Below are 14,527 nucleotides of genomic sequence, written 5' to 3'. Positions count from 1 at the left end.
GTTGACTCTGGAGGGGGGATTTGCGTGGGAGTATTGCTTCGTATAATTATCAATCATGATTACTTAATTTAACCATCACAGATTCAAGACGCTAACCTCTGTTTATACCATGATTTATATTTTTTAATGTATTACGTTTGCAGTAGACATTCCTTGTGTATTGTTTGTATTTATTACCAAGTGAGGACATGAGAGAAGTAATTCATTGAACTTGAACTCTTCCTTGGGGAGGTATTCAGGTTTATACATGGGTATGATTGATTGTATAATTGGATTTTGAGAGTGACTGAGTTCAAAGTTAATATAAAGACGAATAAAAAGATGAGACTTGTTCACTGACTGATGAGGCACTAAATATTCTCTGGACTGGCGTAATGTCTCGTGCAGTTCTGTGGCAAAAACGTAACCCTCCTGTTCGCCAGGTCAATATGGACAAACGCATTAATCCACATGGCAAATTCTATGAGTTTGGGGTTGGCGGAAGGGGGCATTTTCACTACATTTGTGATTTGGTGGCATTCAAATTGGGAAGGATACACATTTATGCTTTACGCTTGGCATGTCATTTATTACACATTGACTATTCTTACTGCTGCCTTTCCAACCTAAATGTGCAGAGTCTCCTTCATGCTCAGACCATCTCTCTGTCTAGTACTATAGACCAACACCTGAGGTTGTCATTGATCAGGTTGTAAGGTGTGGCCCTGGTCCTAAAGCAAATGGCCATTTAAAAATATTAAAAAAAGTTTGAGTTCTGTCTTTGTAAATTGGCTATTGGGCCTATCAGAGCCAGGAGAAAATGGCACTGTTGATCGGTGCTTTGTTGTACATATAAACCAGATCCTGCCTATCTGTTAGTACAAGGGATGGTCAGAACGTGAAGGTGATTCTTTTCATTAATTAAGCATATTTGCAGCATTGTCCCTGCAAATAATATATATATATATATATATATATATATATGAAATGTATGTATGCAGACTTCGGTTGATTTTCCAATAAAGTGCAGCTTCCACACAATTCTTGTCTTTAGAGTTTGTTGAACATGGACTGATTAATATGCACAGATGGGGGTTTAGTCACTAGTACAAGTGTGTGCCATCTTGCCTACGTATTCATTTTATTGTGTAATAACCTATTGAACAATATATTTCAATCCACAATCTGTAACTAACAGTTGGTAGGCTGCCTGGGCAGGCTACTTGAATCGGTTGCGAATGATCTTGGCTGTAAGGGGCCATTCCTCAGCGGCCAGGGGCAGTCCTGGGGCGTAGGAGCCCGAGGAGGAGGGCTCTTCGGAGGGGAGAGCATGCAGAGGCATGGCCTGGCCAACGACACTCAGCAACTTCAGCTCCAGAGGCCCCAAGTGCCTGGCTTCCTCCTGCCCAGTGGGGAGTCACACAGGCAGCGCCTCCTGTTTGTCTACATACAGATCATCGCATATGTGCTAGCCTCCTAAAATAACCTCCTTAAATGGCGTGCGTGTTCGGAACAAAAATAGAAGGCTCCTTCATACATATCTGATGCAAATTTACTCAAATTTTAAGTTAAAAATACATTATTATTTTTAACTTAAAATTTGAGTGCAGAAAAGCATGTAGATTGCGCGCACACACACACACACACCTATATACGTGTGTGTGTGTGTGTGTGTATACACACACACACACACGTATATAGGTCAGCCTTTTTGTGATGGGGCTAATGTGATTCATGATCGTGCCGGGAGTTGTTTGTGACTGTACCCAGAGAGGGCCTTCTACCTGCAGGTGCGTCTGACTCCCGTACAGAAGAACACCCAGGTCCCGAGGGGGCTCGTCTGCTGGCTGGGGGGCTGCGGCGTCGCAGCTGCCTTCTGGTTCCTCCTCCTCCAGAAGTCTGCCTTGCCCCTCAGACCCCCTGGCTTCCGGCCCTGAAAGATTAGTGCACGCGATGCCCGATGCTCAGGAAAAGGAGGGAAAATACAGACAAAGAGAAAAAAATGTCGCCGGCCGCTGTTGTTTGTGTTTTCAGGGGTCAAAGTCTAAGCAGGGACAAGAGGGGTGACCACGCTGCAACATGAACCTAAAAAGAAAGATGTGACACCTTTCCCCAAAGGCAAAAGGGACGACCAAGAGGTCTTGTACCCCATTTGGAGAGACTCAAGAACAGTGCAGTGCCACGCAAGAGCTGAAGCCATTCTCATATGGGCACAATAACATGTCTCTCTCTCTGTCTCTCCCCCAGCCGACTGAGTTCCCTGTGAGTTATTTGAGGCGAGAGATACTCTGATCAGGTGACCATTGTGACCTTTAACCCCCTAGGATGAAGTCTCATATTGCTGTTTTCATGTCATGTCATCAACCAAGATCTGATCTTTGCTCCCCTAACTCGACCAACAAAACAAAGTGTTGATCAATGGAGACAATCCACACAAAAAGGAATATTGCCCCACTATGATCAATTTGGATTATCTGCCCTGTGTGCGCACTCATTTACTCCCCCTTGTGGATTTACACAATTAATTCAGGTGTTGGAATCAGGGGTCTAACAGATTTTGCTCCAAAACTTGAACATCCTATAGTCCACAAGAGCATTGAAACAAAAGTTCTCATCATTTAATTGAGATTTGCAAATCAGCCTAAAAAAGAAAATTACCTCAGTTTACTGACTGCCGTTTTGACTCCTAGTTTAGTTTACCCCCTTTCGCACAGACGACTTATCCAGTTTGATTTCAGCTCAAACCCAGGAGTGTGTTCGATTAATCAAGTTCCTTTTTGCACAAATGCTAGTTAAACAAATATCTTCTACTGACCAGTAGCTGGGCTGCTACAATCTGCCATGCCTGTGGCACTCTCCTGGGCCGTCGAGTCATAAGCTCCCAGTCCAGAGGCCTGAGTGAGGAAGATGTCTCTGGAAAGAAGCAAACAGAAAGCGGAGGCCATGAGTACAAGCTTGTACATTTACATTTAGTCATTTAGCAGACGCTCTTATCCAGAGCGACTTACAGTAAGTACAGGGACATTCCCCCGAGGCAAGTAGGGTGAAGTGCCTTGCCCAAGGACACAACATCATTTTGCACGGCCGGGAATCGAACTGCCAACCTTCAGATTACTAGCCCGATTCCCCAACCGCTCAGCCACCTGACTCCCTTGTTAGAAGTACTGGGGGCAGGTGTTAGTAGGTCTTGTAACACTGCAACCGTCACTTGAACAGGGTTCACAGATTGACCGTGGCGACATTTGTATTGTATTCAGTTGTCCTTTCTCCAAGATGGAGGCCAGACCGACTTGAGATACGGTGACACGGGCCACCTGGAGATCTGCAGGTCATCCAGGCGCTGATCAAACAACTGGTTCATGTGCTCCAGGTTTTCTGCTTCCAGACTCTGGACGGCCTCTTCGGTTATAGACACCTCTCTCTTGTAAATAGCAAGCTGGAACACATCATAATTATGTGTACAGGCTTGGTGTGCAGCATATATGAAGCAGGACGCCATTTGAATTCTAAATATGCTTCTGTCTTTTCAGAAATATGGCTGGCTGGATTAGGGACATTAGTACTGTGTAAAGGAAGTCATCCTTCTACCTATTCAGTTGTCTTAGATATGAGATTACCTCAACACCAGGGAGTAGGAAGGAGGGATATTTTATTAACCCTTGTGCTGCTTTCGGGTCACATGACCCAAAGGTTCATAACGAACCATCGTTGTGTTTACCCAATTTTACCCAATACAAAAACAAATAAAAATAATTTTCTTTTAACCTTCGCAATGTGGGGGGTCTGAGACAGCCCAACGGTTAAAAGAAAATGCTTCACTTTGTTTTTGTAGGCGGTAAAGTTGTCGCAATACGACGGTGGGTCACAATGACTGATGGGTCAGAATGACCAGAAGATAACACAAGGGTTAAGTATTTAAACTGGGCTAGTGATCACTGGATTCATGTCCATAACACATCCCAACTGCCCGATTCCATACCTCTCTTTGCAGCCACGCGCTCTCTCTGACCTCCTGCCTGCTGTTCTTGTCGAGGTGTTTGATCGCTTTCTGCGGAGAGATGTCGACGTCAGCCAAAGGGCGAGGGGAAACGTGAGGATGGCCTGAGACAGAGCCGTGAGGTAGACACGTCTCCCTACCTCTGTAGCCAGATGCTGCTTCTCCTCGATCAGCTCAACGGTCTTCTTGTCTATTTCATTGAATGTCACCTCGAGAGAACGTTTGATATTGTCTGGAAAACCATACAAGGAGACAGTCCATTAACAGACATAGAAATACCCTTGCTGCCGTTGTCCTGGATTAATCATTACTTCTTACGTTACATCCTTACATCATTAACTCCTAACCCGTTTTGGGTAATGAGGCTTTCAGGATTGGTCCACTTTTCGAAATCAAGGAATACGTTTTAAGACGGCTATGGGCATGGACAAGAGCAAAATTCGTATCAGCATCGTGAAATCCGCCTACTGACCTGCCATGTTCTGGAAGCCTCTCTGCACGTGAGCGAGCTCGGCCTCCAGATGCCTGATCTGCTGCTGGTGCTCATGGCTCCCCACATTCTTGTATTCCAGCCAGACCTGCCTCTCAGCCAGCAAGACCTGCACCTTTTCCTCCACGCACTTCAGTTCACTCTGCAGCTCTCTCGGGCACATACACAACACAAACATTTGATACACAAAACGTACAAACGAATGCATTCGTAAACAATGCATTCACACTTTTAAGTGCTCAGTGTATTATGGGGCTGAGCCATCAGATGGCTGAGCGGTTAGGGAATCGGGCTATTAATCAGAAGGTTGCTGGTTCGATTCCCGGCCGTGCGAAAATGACGTTGTGTCCTTGGGAAACGCACTTCACCCTACTTGCCTCGGGGGGAATGTCCCTGTACTTACTGTAAGTCGCTCTGGATAAGAGCGTCTGCTAAATGTCTAAATGTAAATGTAATTATCTCTCAGTATATAACTACATCTAGTCGAAATCAACGTGAAATCATGCAATGATGTATACGAACCACGTCGCTTTTACCTGCCAGTTCTCCCTCCTGGTTGCGGACCAGCTCCAGGTTCTGCTGGAGGGCTTGCTCCACCTGCTCCTTGTTGACCGCCTCTCTCTGTTTCAACTTTGTCTCCTGCTCCTTGGCCTGCTTCCTTAACAACCTAATATGACCCGTCTGTTCCTCCTTCAGCTGCTCTCTCTGAGAAGGCACAACAGTCGTTCATCATCAACATGGTCACAGTTTTCCCACGAATGATTGTCTGGTAGTGTAAAAACAGATGGCAGATTCAGTGAAATAGTTGGCCCGGGTCAGATTAAACTCCTCACCAGCTCGGTCAGTCTGCGTTTCTCTGTTTCCAACTGAGTGATTTCTTCCTGAAACTCTTTTATTTCCTTTGTTTTCAGTTCAATCCTAAAAAATATAAGAAAATACTACTGGAACCCAAATTACACTGCACTGAAGGGTGGTTAAGATATGGACACGTTATAGTATACAGTACCAAAAGTCCTAGTATATTTGTCTAGACTATCGTAACGTTATATGATCATTATGTCAAGTTTTATCGTTATGATTTATCCATTTGACTTACTGGAAATTGGTATACGCCTCAGCCAGTGTAATTTTGTCTTCGTCAGATGATTTCTTACCCATGATTACTGGTTGATTGTTGATACCTTGTTAGCTAGCTAGGTTAACTTATTTGTTAGTATCATCTTATTTCCATGGAAACATCTAGTCAGCAGACCCAGTGCCAGTGAGCGCCATGTGGAGTCGCCCAACGTGAGTTTCAAACTACATAGGATTGGAAGGCTCTTTTTACAATACATATGCACAAGTTTTCCAAATTAAAAATTATGAATATTTTATTAATTGCAAAACTTTGCGTCTGCCAATATCAATGCCAATGTCTGACTGAGTCTGGTTTTTGGCCGTATGATTTGAACAGCGCTTTCGCACGCTAGCTGTGGCCATTCTTCTCATACTGCAGACTGGAAAAGGGTAGACACTGAGCGTGCGCAGCGCTGAAACGTACGTACGTACGTGTGGTTCGCTAGCTAGCTGCGAAGTTTCAGGATTTGTCTTACAATAACGCATCCTTTCTTTACCAATTCAGGTAAATTACCAATTCATGAAACAATTCCAACTGCACGTTCACGTGTGGCTAGAATTCGCCTCGTCAGATGAATTACAGCTAGATAACGATACATGAATAAATATTGTAATTTTGCTGACCCTGATTTGGCCATAGACGGTGAACGTAGCCAAGCTAGGCTAACTGGCTTTGCAGTGCCGACTATTAGCTAACCTAGCTAACCCTAGCTAGCTAAGTTGTTAGCCCTGGGACTATGTTGATGTGAACGATGGCTAATATTTTTGTGCAGCTTACCAATTCGTTGAGTGTTGCACTTGTATCATTATACACTTGCTACCAATTCGTCGTAAGCGGTCTAGACTACATATTTCCAACGCGTTCCGCTTGTAGTTAAACTGTTATCGGACGGTGGTTTCGGTAGTACTAGCTTGTTTGCTGCACTGGCTGTAGCAGACATAGCGTCTGTCTGTATGGCATTCTGGCATTGTTTGCATGACTCAAACTGAAGACAAACGCGGGTGGACTGTAAGATGCTGTCACAACAATGTACAGTTGTGATGCACGACTGTTCAAGACTTGTAGCTCATTAGAGTCGCCAACTACCAAATGTAAACGAGTTGGCCACTGAGTGGCCCCATGTGCACACTCCTGCACAAGCACATGACGCTGTAGTTACCTGTTAATTTGGATGTGCATGCGAAACTACGTCTTGGCGTCCACGTATAGAAAGTACATTCTCCTAATTGATCATGCTGCAAATAAGAAAATTAAAGTCAGACGATTTTTGGCAGATTTATGTTTTTGTTCTTTTATGTATGTTTTGATTCTTCTAACTACATTCAGTAAAAGTGCATGTTTGTTTACCACCAGGCTATAGAGAAAGACGAGCAGACTGGTGGCCGAAGCTGATTACCAGTTGCAGTCAACAATAAGATGTCTTCTCCACTGTACTACAATCAAGACAGTGTGACTCGCTTCAAGAAGAGAAAAGCCCGCTTCACCTTTAGTGAGGTCCACATCCTCTTGGATGAAGTGAGGAAGAATCGTCATGTCGTCGTTGGTATGTAACTAGGCCCTCAGTCGTAGTCATTCATGCTCATACTATTTGATCAGGGAATATACACATCTACCTGCCTGAACGCTTGACATTGGGCTTTTCAACAATAATTAATAATTATTTTATTTTATTCTACATACCTGTCCCCTTAGTATTAGTTAATTAGACTTTGCACCTTTTGTATAGTATAGTGAGACTTGTTTAAACTTACAACACTTATTTAAGATTTACGCCTATATGTTGAATGTATGCACCTTTCTGCCAAAGTCAATTCCTTGTCTGTGCAAACTTTCATGGCGATTAAAACCCCTTTCTGATTCTGCTAACATCTCGTTTATGTTTCGTAAACCCTCCAGGCAAGTTTAACCGCGGCGTGCCGACGGACATAAAGAAGCACACGTGGGCGGAGATAACGGCCCGCGTGAACGAGATCGGGGACTGCCAGCGCGAGGTCATCGAGGTCATCAAGAAATGGTCCGACCTCAAGTGCGACACCAAGCGCAAGGTGGCCGCCATGCGGTCCGGCGTCGGAAGCCAGAAGAGCTTAAGCGCTCGCGGGTTGCGCGAGCTGACCCCCACGGAGAGCATCGTGCACCAGATCCTGGAGATGGACGCCAAGCGGGACGTGGGCGAGGCGTCCTACGACCACCTGAGGCTGCTGGGAGACAACGGCGAGGGGATGGAAGAGGAAGAGGAGGATGACGAGGACATGGTCGGAATGCGCCGGTCCCCGAACGGAGGAATGGACATGGCCTCGATGCCAGCCCCGCATTCCATGGGGGGCCCAATGCTCGGTTCCATGCCTGGATTAATGCCTCCGCTCCCTTCGCATAACACAGACCAGCTGATGGCCGGTTACAGTGGCTCTTCACGTGAGTGACGCGAGGACTAGACGTCAAAATGGAACGAGCTAAACTGTAAACTTTGTGTTCATTTCTCCCGTTTCTTTGCTTGCAGGCGACGTATCACAGCCCTCTTACGAAATGCAGTACGAGATTCCTCCGATGGAAGGTGAGGACTCGACGTTAAAGAAACCTTAATTACCGACTTGTGAGACGTGAAGCCCACGCAAACGTTTTAACCTGTTTCCCCACCCAGACACCGACGGCCCTTTCGTGGACTCCGACGACGACCTCCTCCCCTCTGCCAACCTGTCGTCCACCCTCCCAGAGGACCGCCCGGGGAACAGCAGCGCCCACAAGGACTCCAGCAGCAGCGGCGCCCCCAAACCAGCTCCCTCCTCCTCCGCACCCCCTCTCCTTCCTTCCCCCCTCGCCGCTCAACCCCCCCAGAGCTCCCGGGACAGCCTGCTTCAAAACGCCACCCTCAGCGTCCAGGAGCAGCACGCCACCAACGTCCTCCTGGAGACGGTGTCTCGCTCCCTGGAGCTGCTGTCCGAGTCGGTGCAGCAGCTGGCCGAGACGCAGCAGGAGTTTGTGCGCGACTCCCTGCAGCTCCAGAGAGAGACCGTCCAGGTGCTCAGAGACTTCACCAGCGGTGCCCTGGCACTCATGCACGACAAACTCAACGGGCGCCCGGCGCTATAGCAAACGAGAGGCAGCAACCTCCCTCCCCCAATGACTAAATCTTGCCACGGTTGGGGGAGGGACTTTGATCCGATTGGTTGATCCTTCCGGGGAGTTTTTTCCCACTCCGGGATTGTCCAGTGCTGCGACATATGCTACTGTACTTCCAAGATGTTTGCCTGATAGAATGACTGTTTAATACACAAAATAATTTGACAGGTAATATATATTGACTTTTGCCTAAAAGAATTAAGCTTGTTTGGTTAAATCAAGTGTAGGGTTTGATAGAGCTTCAAACAATTTCTTACATACAGAAATGGATCATGTTTCTCTCAAGCTGTGCTTACATTTGAAAGCTTCAAGACAAATTCTACTGGGTTTTAGTGACCAAATAACATGTTTGCATCAGGCCTTTCCAGTTTTTATATTTTATCCTGGTCTACCATTACTGTATTCTATAGTATGCTACACGTGAGAAAAGGCAGATTGTGTTTTAGTTTTGATTCACTTTAGGGAACTTGCAACCACAGCTCTGAGAACTGTATATTGACATCTATGGAGTGACCTGTATGTTCTTGACTTAAACACTGTAAATTACTGTTCCCTTTGTTGTAGTCCCTACATTTTTTTCCAAACTTTAATAGATTATTGAACAATGGAATATAAACCAAACATTTCCCAGAAAGTGTGTGAGGGTGTTCTTTGAACTTGTTTACTAACACAAAAGAAAGTGGATTTTTTTGTCACGCAACCACGAGAACATTGTTCATATGAACCTAAAGTCAAGCTTGGAACACCCACTCAAAACTGTCCCCTCCAGCAGCCTCTCAACCCTGGTCCTCGTGACCCCCTGCCCTGCATCTTTTACATATTCCCCTGCTCCAGCACACCTGATTCAAATAAATGGGTGATTATCAGTCCTTTGCTAAGCTTCATAACGACCCATTCATTTGAATCAGGTGTGCTGGAAGAGGGAAACATCTGAAACATGCAGGGCTGAGAGAGGCTGCCCTACTGGAACAGCTCAGTGACTGAAGCAGTCCACCAGGTGTTTCGAATTCCAGGGTCCCGCGTTATTGGACAGGAACTGCTGGTTAACAACAGTCTTGGCATTCTGGTACAGGCTGGCCTTCACCTGTAACACGAGAGGAAATAATCAGGATTGAATTGTAAAAAAATGACTCCTTACAACTAAAAATGGTACTGGAGTCTACGGCATGTTTGCGTCTCTCGCTACACTTGTGTCGAGTAAGCATTGCCAGAATGTTTGAGTCCATCACCTGGCGTAAGGTGTTCCTTTCAAAAAGAAAAGTTTTTTTTATTTATTTTTATATCACTCAAATAACACACACCTTGACACTGTGGCAAGTGGGAAGATCCAGTAGGCATTGGTGTCCTGACAGCTTTGCAACTTTGCGAAAGTAGCTGTAGAGAGCTCTCTTGCACAGTCTGCTGGTGAGACCAGGTCCGCTCACAGACGGGGAGCTGGGGGGGGGGGGAGAACAATGAGACTGCAGGCTACTACTGCCTCTGACGGCAACAGCAGACTCCCCTTCGCCACGTTCCACTGCGGCTCTACACACCAGAAGTTACTTCAGTCAGATGCATCAGTTCAGTGGCAACTCAGTTTTTCGTTGACCGCCTCAGGTTGAAATGAGAAAGATGACACACTTTTTGTTGTAGACACTGCCAGAAATACCCCCCCACCCCCATTTTGGTCCACACACATTTCCAATAGTTTGTGTGTGTGTGTGTGTGCGTGGGGAGGTACCATAGATGCGTGTACACTCGCTGGAACGTACCCTTCGACAACGAGGCCCTTTGTGCAGTCCGTGACCTCGACGCTGGCGTCCCCCAGGCACCAGTTGACGCCGAGGTCTCTGCAGTACAGGCTGCTGAGAGGAGGCCCCAGGGCCGCGCCGCTGAGGAAGAAGATCTTCTGGCTCCTGAAGGGCTCCGGCAGCTTCTCCTCCCAGCCCTCCCCCAGGCGTGTGTTGATGGTGTCCGACACTTTCTCAGAGTAGTGGCTGGAGTCCCCTTTGGATGCACAGACCCGTATGGTTAGACTCGACGCGTTGCTTGTCGTCGTTGTCACGAGGGACAACACGACCGGGGGCATCTATGCGCCTGGGCGTGCTCATGCACGATGGCTATAGTGACAAAAGGTTGAAAAAACTGATCGGAAACCTTCCTCTTGTAGGTCAGAGATGTGTCCAAGTCTACTACATGCAGAACAGCGCTCTAAGGATACACACTACATGATGCAAATTGCTAGTTAGACAAGAACATTAAGGCAAGGTTTCAGTTGACTAAAAGTACCTAAAAGGCCCTGGGGGAGTTCTGGAACACTGTTGCTATGAACAGATAAATGTTTACGTACTTAAAACGTTTATCCAATCTGAAAATATCCTTAAAGTAAAAATGCCTGTGCTTTAACTTAATGGCCATTGTAAAATGACATTACCAATACGAGTCCCTGTCCAATGAGTTTTGGTTTCCAACTGGACACACAGATGAGACGCTCCCTTACCCAGCACCACGCTTGTGATGTAGAGCGGTTGGAGGAAATGGCTCAAGAGCGCCCCCTGGACCCCCGTGACCGTCCAGCGGCAGAGCTTGTCACTGTCCGACATGCAGCAGATCCGGGACCCCCACACGCTGGGGTGGAGGACGGACGCGGGGATCAGGGAGCCCTTGGCATGGCACTGCAGCTTCAGGGAGGTGTAGCTGCTGTTTAGGGACTTCCTGGAATCATAACAATAATAGTGTGGTCTTTAACAGATGCTTTTACATATGGGAGGGGGAATAGAGCATGTGACCTCTTGCAGTCCAATGCTCTACCACTGAGCTATGCCCATCACCTATTAGATAACAGGAAGCAAACGGATAGTGCCACTGCCCGACTGCACAAAGCACACCCAAGTAGACATAAACAGAGTATCATGTGTCTTCCGTGTTGCTCGTCAATATTGTTTCTTCCCTCTCTTGCCCACACTAGGGTACTTCCTGGCTCCCAAAACCCAACGGCCGCTTCTCATAAACGCAGTTTCAGCCGGCGACGCCGCCAAGTTGAACCAACGCGGTCACATGAGCATAGCGTAGCCCCCCCCCCCCCCCCCCCCCACACACACACACACACACACACACACACATATCCAAAAGACGCTTACATGAGAACGCACTGCGCGGCTCCTTTGGGGGTCTGGCTGGTGTACAGGTGGAGGTAGATTCGGGGCTTGAGCTGGAGGAGGCCTCCGGTGGCGCTCTGGTAGATGGAGCGCTCCTCGCACCCCGCCTCCTGGCTGAACAACAGCAGGAGCTGCTTGAAGAGGAACCTGTGACGGAAGACGAGAGTCCCGTCGTGAGCCCCCTTTCCGACTCCGGCCACTGGCGACCCGGAAGCGAGAGAGGGGCCCAGAGGGTTGGGGTCTCGGTTTACCTTTTGAGAGCCCGTCTGGCGGTGACGATGGCGTGGCAGTCGTGCACCACGGTGCCGTTGAAGCGCTGCCAGCCGCTGCAGCTCCACTGGCCCGTTCCCAAGGCCACCACCTCGTAGCGTTCAGAGAGCTGGCCACGAGTGTCACGCACCTCTGGGATGGGATGGATGAATGAGCGACAGATGCAGAAAAGAAATGGCAGTTCACACTTACATTTACATTACATTTAGTCATTTAGCAGACGCTTTTATCCTGAGCGACTTACAGTAAGTACAGGGACATTCCCCCCGAGGCAAGTAGGGTGAAGTGCCTTGCCCAAGGACACAACGTCATTTAGCACAGCCGGGAATCGAACCGGCAACTTTCTGATTACTAGCCCGATTCCCTAACCGCTCAGCCACCTGACTCCCACTTAGCTGTAGCTTAAAGCCCTGCTTCACACTTGCTTTGTCTACGGCTGTGAAGTGCTACACGCCGTAACTATACTATGAAATGAGTCATCACTTCACTGCTATTCTCGTCTGCATAGCTTTGTATGAAAGAAGGGGTCTCCGAGCCTGTTCCTGGGTAGCTACCTTCCTGAAGTTTATTTTCTGCTCCAACCTCTGTTGTAACTAACCTGACGCGACACATCATAGGCACACACGAGTCAAACCAATCGTAAGAGTCAACTGCGCTACATTAGGGTTTGAGCAAAAACCGACAGGAAGCTAAGCTCTCCAAGACCGGGGTTTAAAGCATGGAATGAAGCAACCAGTTGAACGCGGTGCCCCCTACCTTTCTCCAGGACAAAGCCCGCCAGGCAGCTCTTACATTCTTGGAATTCCGGATTCTTCTTCATGAGGTCGTCAAACCTCATGCTGCACACTGCTGCGACCCGATGTTTGTGCCAGTCGGACAAACCCGCTGGAGGAAACGAAAACAGTTTACGTTACGTCTACAGGCTTATTTCGAGTACAATAGAAAGGCACACTGTGGCTGTCTTCGTGTTCTCTCCCCGCTCTTCACCTCCGTCTCTTTTCCCTCTCTTGGGGCTGCTGTAAGGTTTGTCGGACTCATCCTGAAGCTCCTGTTCAAATGAGCTCATGTCCTGGTTGGGGCCCATATCAGGGAGGGATAAGCCATCATTGGAGTCATCCTCATTCTCCGAATAGTCCACCAGCATGGGGTCAGGCACCAGGCTGGGGCCCTCCAAGACAGGTTTAGGGGAGGACGATGTCTGCAAAGGCCGCGAATCTTCCGTCAACATCTCCCCTGGAAGGTCTGGGGTTCTAGGCCTTCCTAAACTTCCATCACCATCGCTGACGTCTTGTCCGTGGACCCCACTTTTGCCCCTGAGAATCCTTAGGCTTGGCTCTCGATCTGGAGGGAATCTCATTTGAAGGCATGCTGCAATTCTGGGCAGTCGTTTGTTCACCACCTCCTGGTCCACCATGTTATAATCAATATGCTGTACCTGCAACAGTTGTCATTTTCATTAATGAACCATAGGCTTTGCTAGCTAGTGTTTTGTTAAACTCTATTTTCCATGTTGGCTATTCTGACTAGCATTAACGTGTGTGGCTTCAACAAGGGTAGAACCCGAATTAGCAAATAAAGTAGTTGGTAAATGTGAAAGTTTGCAACAAGTTACCAAGTTATCAACGTTTCGAAAATAGACGGCTAGCTATCTTCGGAGGTTCACCTAGGAAATTCTATAGTTAAGAGTATGCAGCACGTGTAACAATTTTCAAGCTAGGAAATAACAAAGCTACTAAGGGACCATGCAAGATTTTTAAGTAGCGTTAACAAATAATAATTAGGCTTAGTTAGTAGGCTACAACGTGGCCAGAGCGACTTCAAGCAAGGAAGCAATGTGCGCACCTCAAAACAAGTTTTTCCTAATTGTAAAGAACATGAGAAAAGTTTATTTTCTAATTTAGTTTAAAGTTTTCATCTAATGCGTTAACTCACCTAGTAGGGAGGTCAACCAACGGGTGTCGGAAAAACTGGCTAATGTAAGTTGGACCACGTGATGGCAGTAAAGCGCGTGCTGAGCAGGGCCCTGTATGATTTTGGCCCGAGTCATTTTCTGCAGGTCATCCCCTCACTCCCCCTGCCCAGCCCCTGTCTCCATATCGTTAAAAATAAGTCTTGTGTCATCTTTACACTCAAAACATATAATTTACCAACGCGTATAAACTATTGAATGTGTTCTGTTCATTTAGGCCCTACCTCAAGTAATGTTTTGAAAGTTACTAATTTCGACAATTGAGTTTATTATACAGATGTGATACGTTTTGAAAAATCCATCTGCTTTATTTAGTATCATTATAGGCCTATTTTCTATTATTAACAGACATTGTCGGTAATAGCTGCACATATTGTGGCCCTTATGGTACAGTTGAATTTAAATTATATGAATCCCGAAATGTGACATGATATCATGACATCGTGAAAAC

General features: G+C 46.9%; 3 protein-coding genes across 6 annotated transcripts; 1 reads left to right on the top strand and 2 right to left on the bottom strand.

Annotated features, from left to right (window-relative positions):
- Positions 1-113: 113 nt before the first annotated feature.
- On the bottom strand, positions 114-6,727 carry ccdc83 (coiled-coil domain containing 83). 3 transcript variants are annotated; one of them, XM_062453550.1, is made up of 11 exons: positions 6,361-6,726; positions 5,563-5,765; positions 5,300-5,384; positions 5,003-5,171; positions 4,449-4,616; positions 4,117-4,208; positions 3,959-4,027; positions 3,294-3,415; positions 2,795-2,892; positions 1,764-1,912; positions 114-1,381 (listed from the first exon to the last, which is right to left on the bottom strand). In XM_062453550.1, the coding sequence occupies exons 2-11, from the start codon at positions 5,622-5,624 to the stop codon at positions 1,199-1,201; spliced, it is 1,197 nt and encodes a 398-aa protein (XP_062309534.1). In that variant the 5' UTR covers positions 5,625-5,765; positions 6,361-6,726; the 3' UTR covers positions 114-1,198. The 3 variants fall into 3 exon arrangements, with proteins under 3 accessions (XP_062309534.1, XP_062309535.1, XP_062309536.1); XM_062453551.1 differs by lacking the exon at positions 5,563-5,765 and having other exon boundaries at positions 6,361-6,727; XM_062453552.1 differs by lacking the exon at positions 6,361-6,726 and having other exon boundaries at positions 1,208-1,422; positions 5,563-5,879.
- zgc:153990 (uncharacterized protein LOC768125 homolog) lies at positions 5,976-9,248 on the top strand. Its single transcript, XM_062453553.1, has 5 exons — positions 5,976-6,087; positions 6,937-7,126; positions 7,480-7,995; positions 8,081-8,134; positions 8,222-9,248. The coding sequence occupies exons 2-5, from the start codon at positions 7,000-7,002 to the stop codon at positions 8,668-8,670; spliced, it is 1,146 nt and encodes a 381-aa protein (XP_062309537.1). The 5' UTR covers positions 5,976-6,087; positions 6,937-6,999; the 3' UTR covers positions 8,671-9,248.
- Positions 8,781-14,173, bottom strand: adad2 (adenosine deaminase domain containing 2). Of its 2 annotated transcripts, none has more exons than XM_062453547.1 (9): positions 14,040-14,173; positions 13,095-13,542; positions 12,864-12,992; positions 12,089-12,239; positions 11,820-11,984; positions 11,180-11,394; positions 10,452-10,686; positions 10,002-10,134; positions 8,781-9,784 (listed from the first exon to the last, which is right to left on the bottom strand). In XM_062453547.1, the coding sequence occupies exons 2-9, from the start codon at positions 13,519-13,521 to the stop codon at positions 9,674-9,676; spliced, it is 1,566 nt and encodes a 521-aa protein (XP_062309531.1). In that variant the 5' UTR covers positions 13,522-13,542; positions 14,040-14,173; the 3' UTR covers positions 8,781-9,673. The 2 variants fall into 2 exon arrangements, with proteins under 2 accessions (XP_062309531.1, XP_062309532.1); XM_062453548.1 differs by lacking the exon at positions 14,040-14,173 and adding an exon at positions 13,720-13,872.
- Positions 14,174-14,527: the final 354 nt, after the last annotated feature.

This window comes from Osmerus eperlanus, chromosome 27 (genome assembly GCF_963692335.1).
Source record: "Osmerus eperlanus chromosome 27, fOsmEpe2.1, whole genome shotgun sequence".
Lineage (NCBI taxonomy): Eukaryota > Metazoa > Chordata > Actinopteri > Osmeriformes > Osmeridae > Osmerus > Osmerus eperlanus.
The sequence above is the reverse complement of the archived record's forward strand: the minus strand, read 5'-3'. Positions and strand labels throughout refer to the sequence as shown.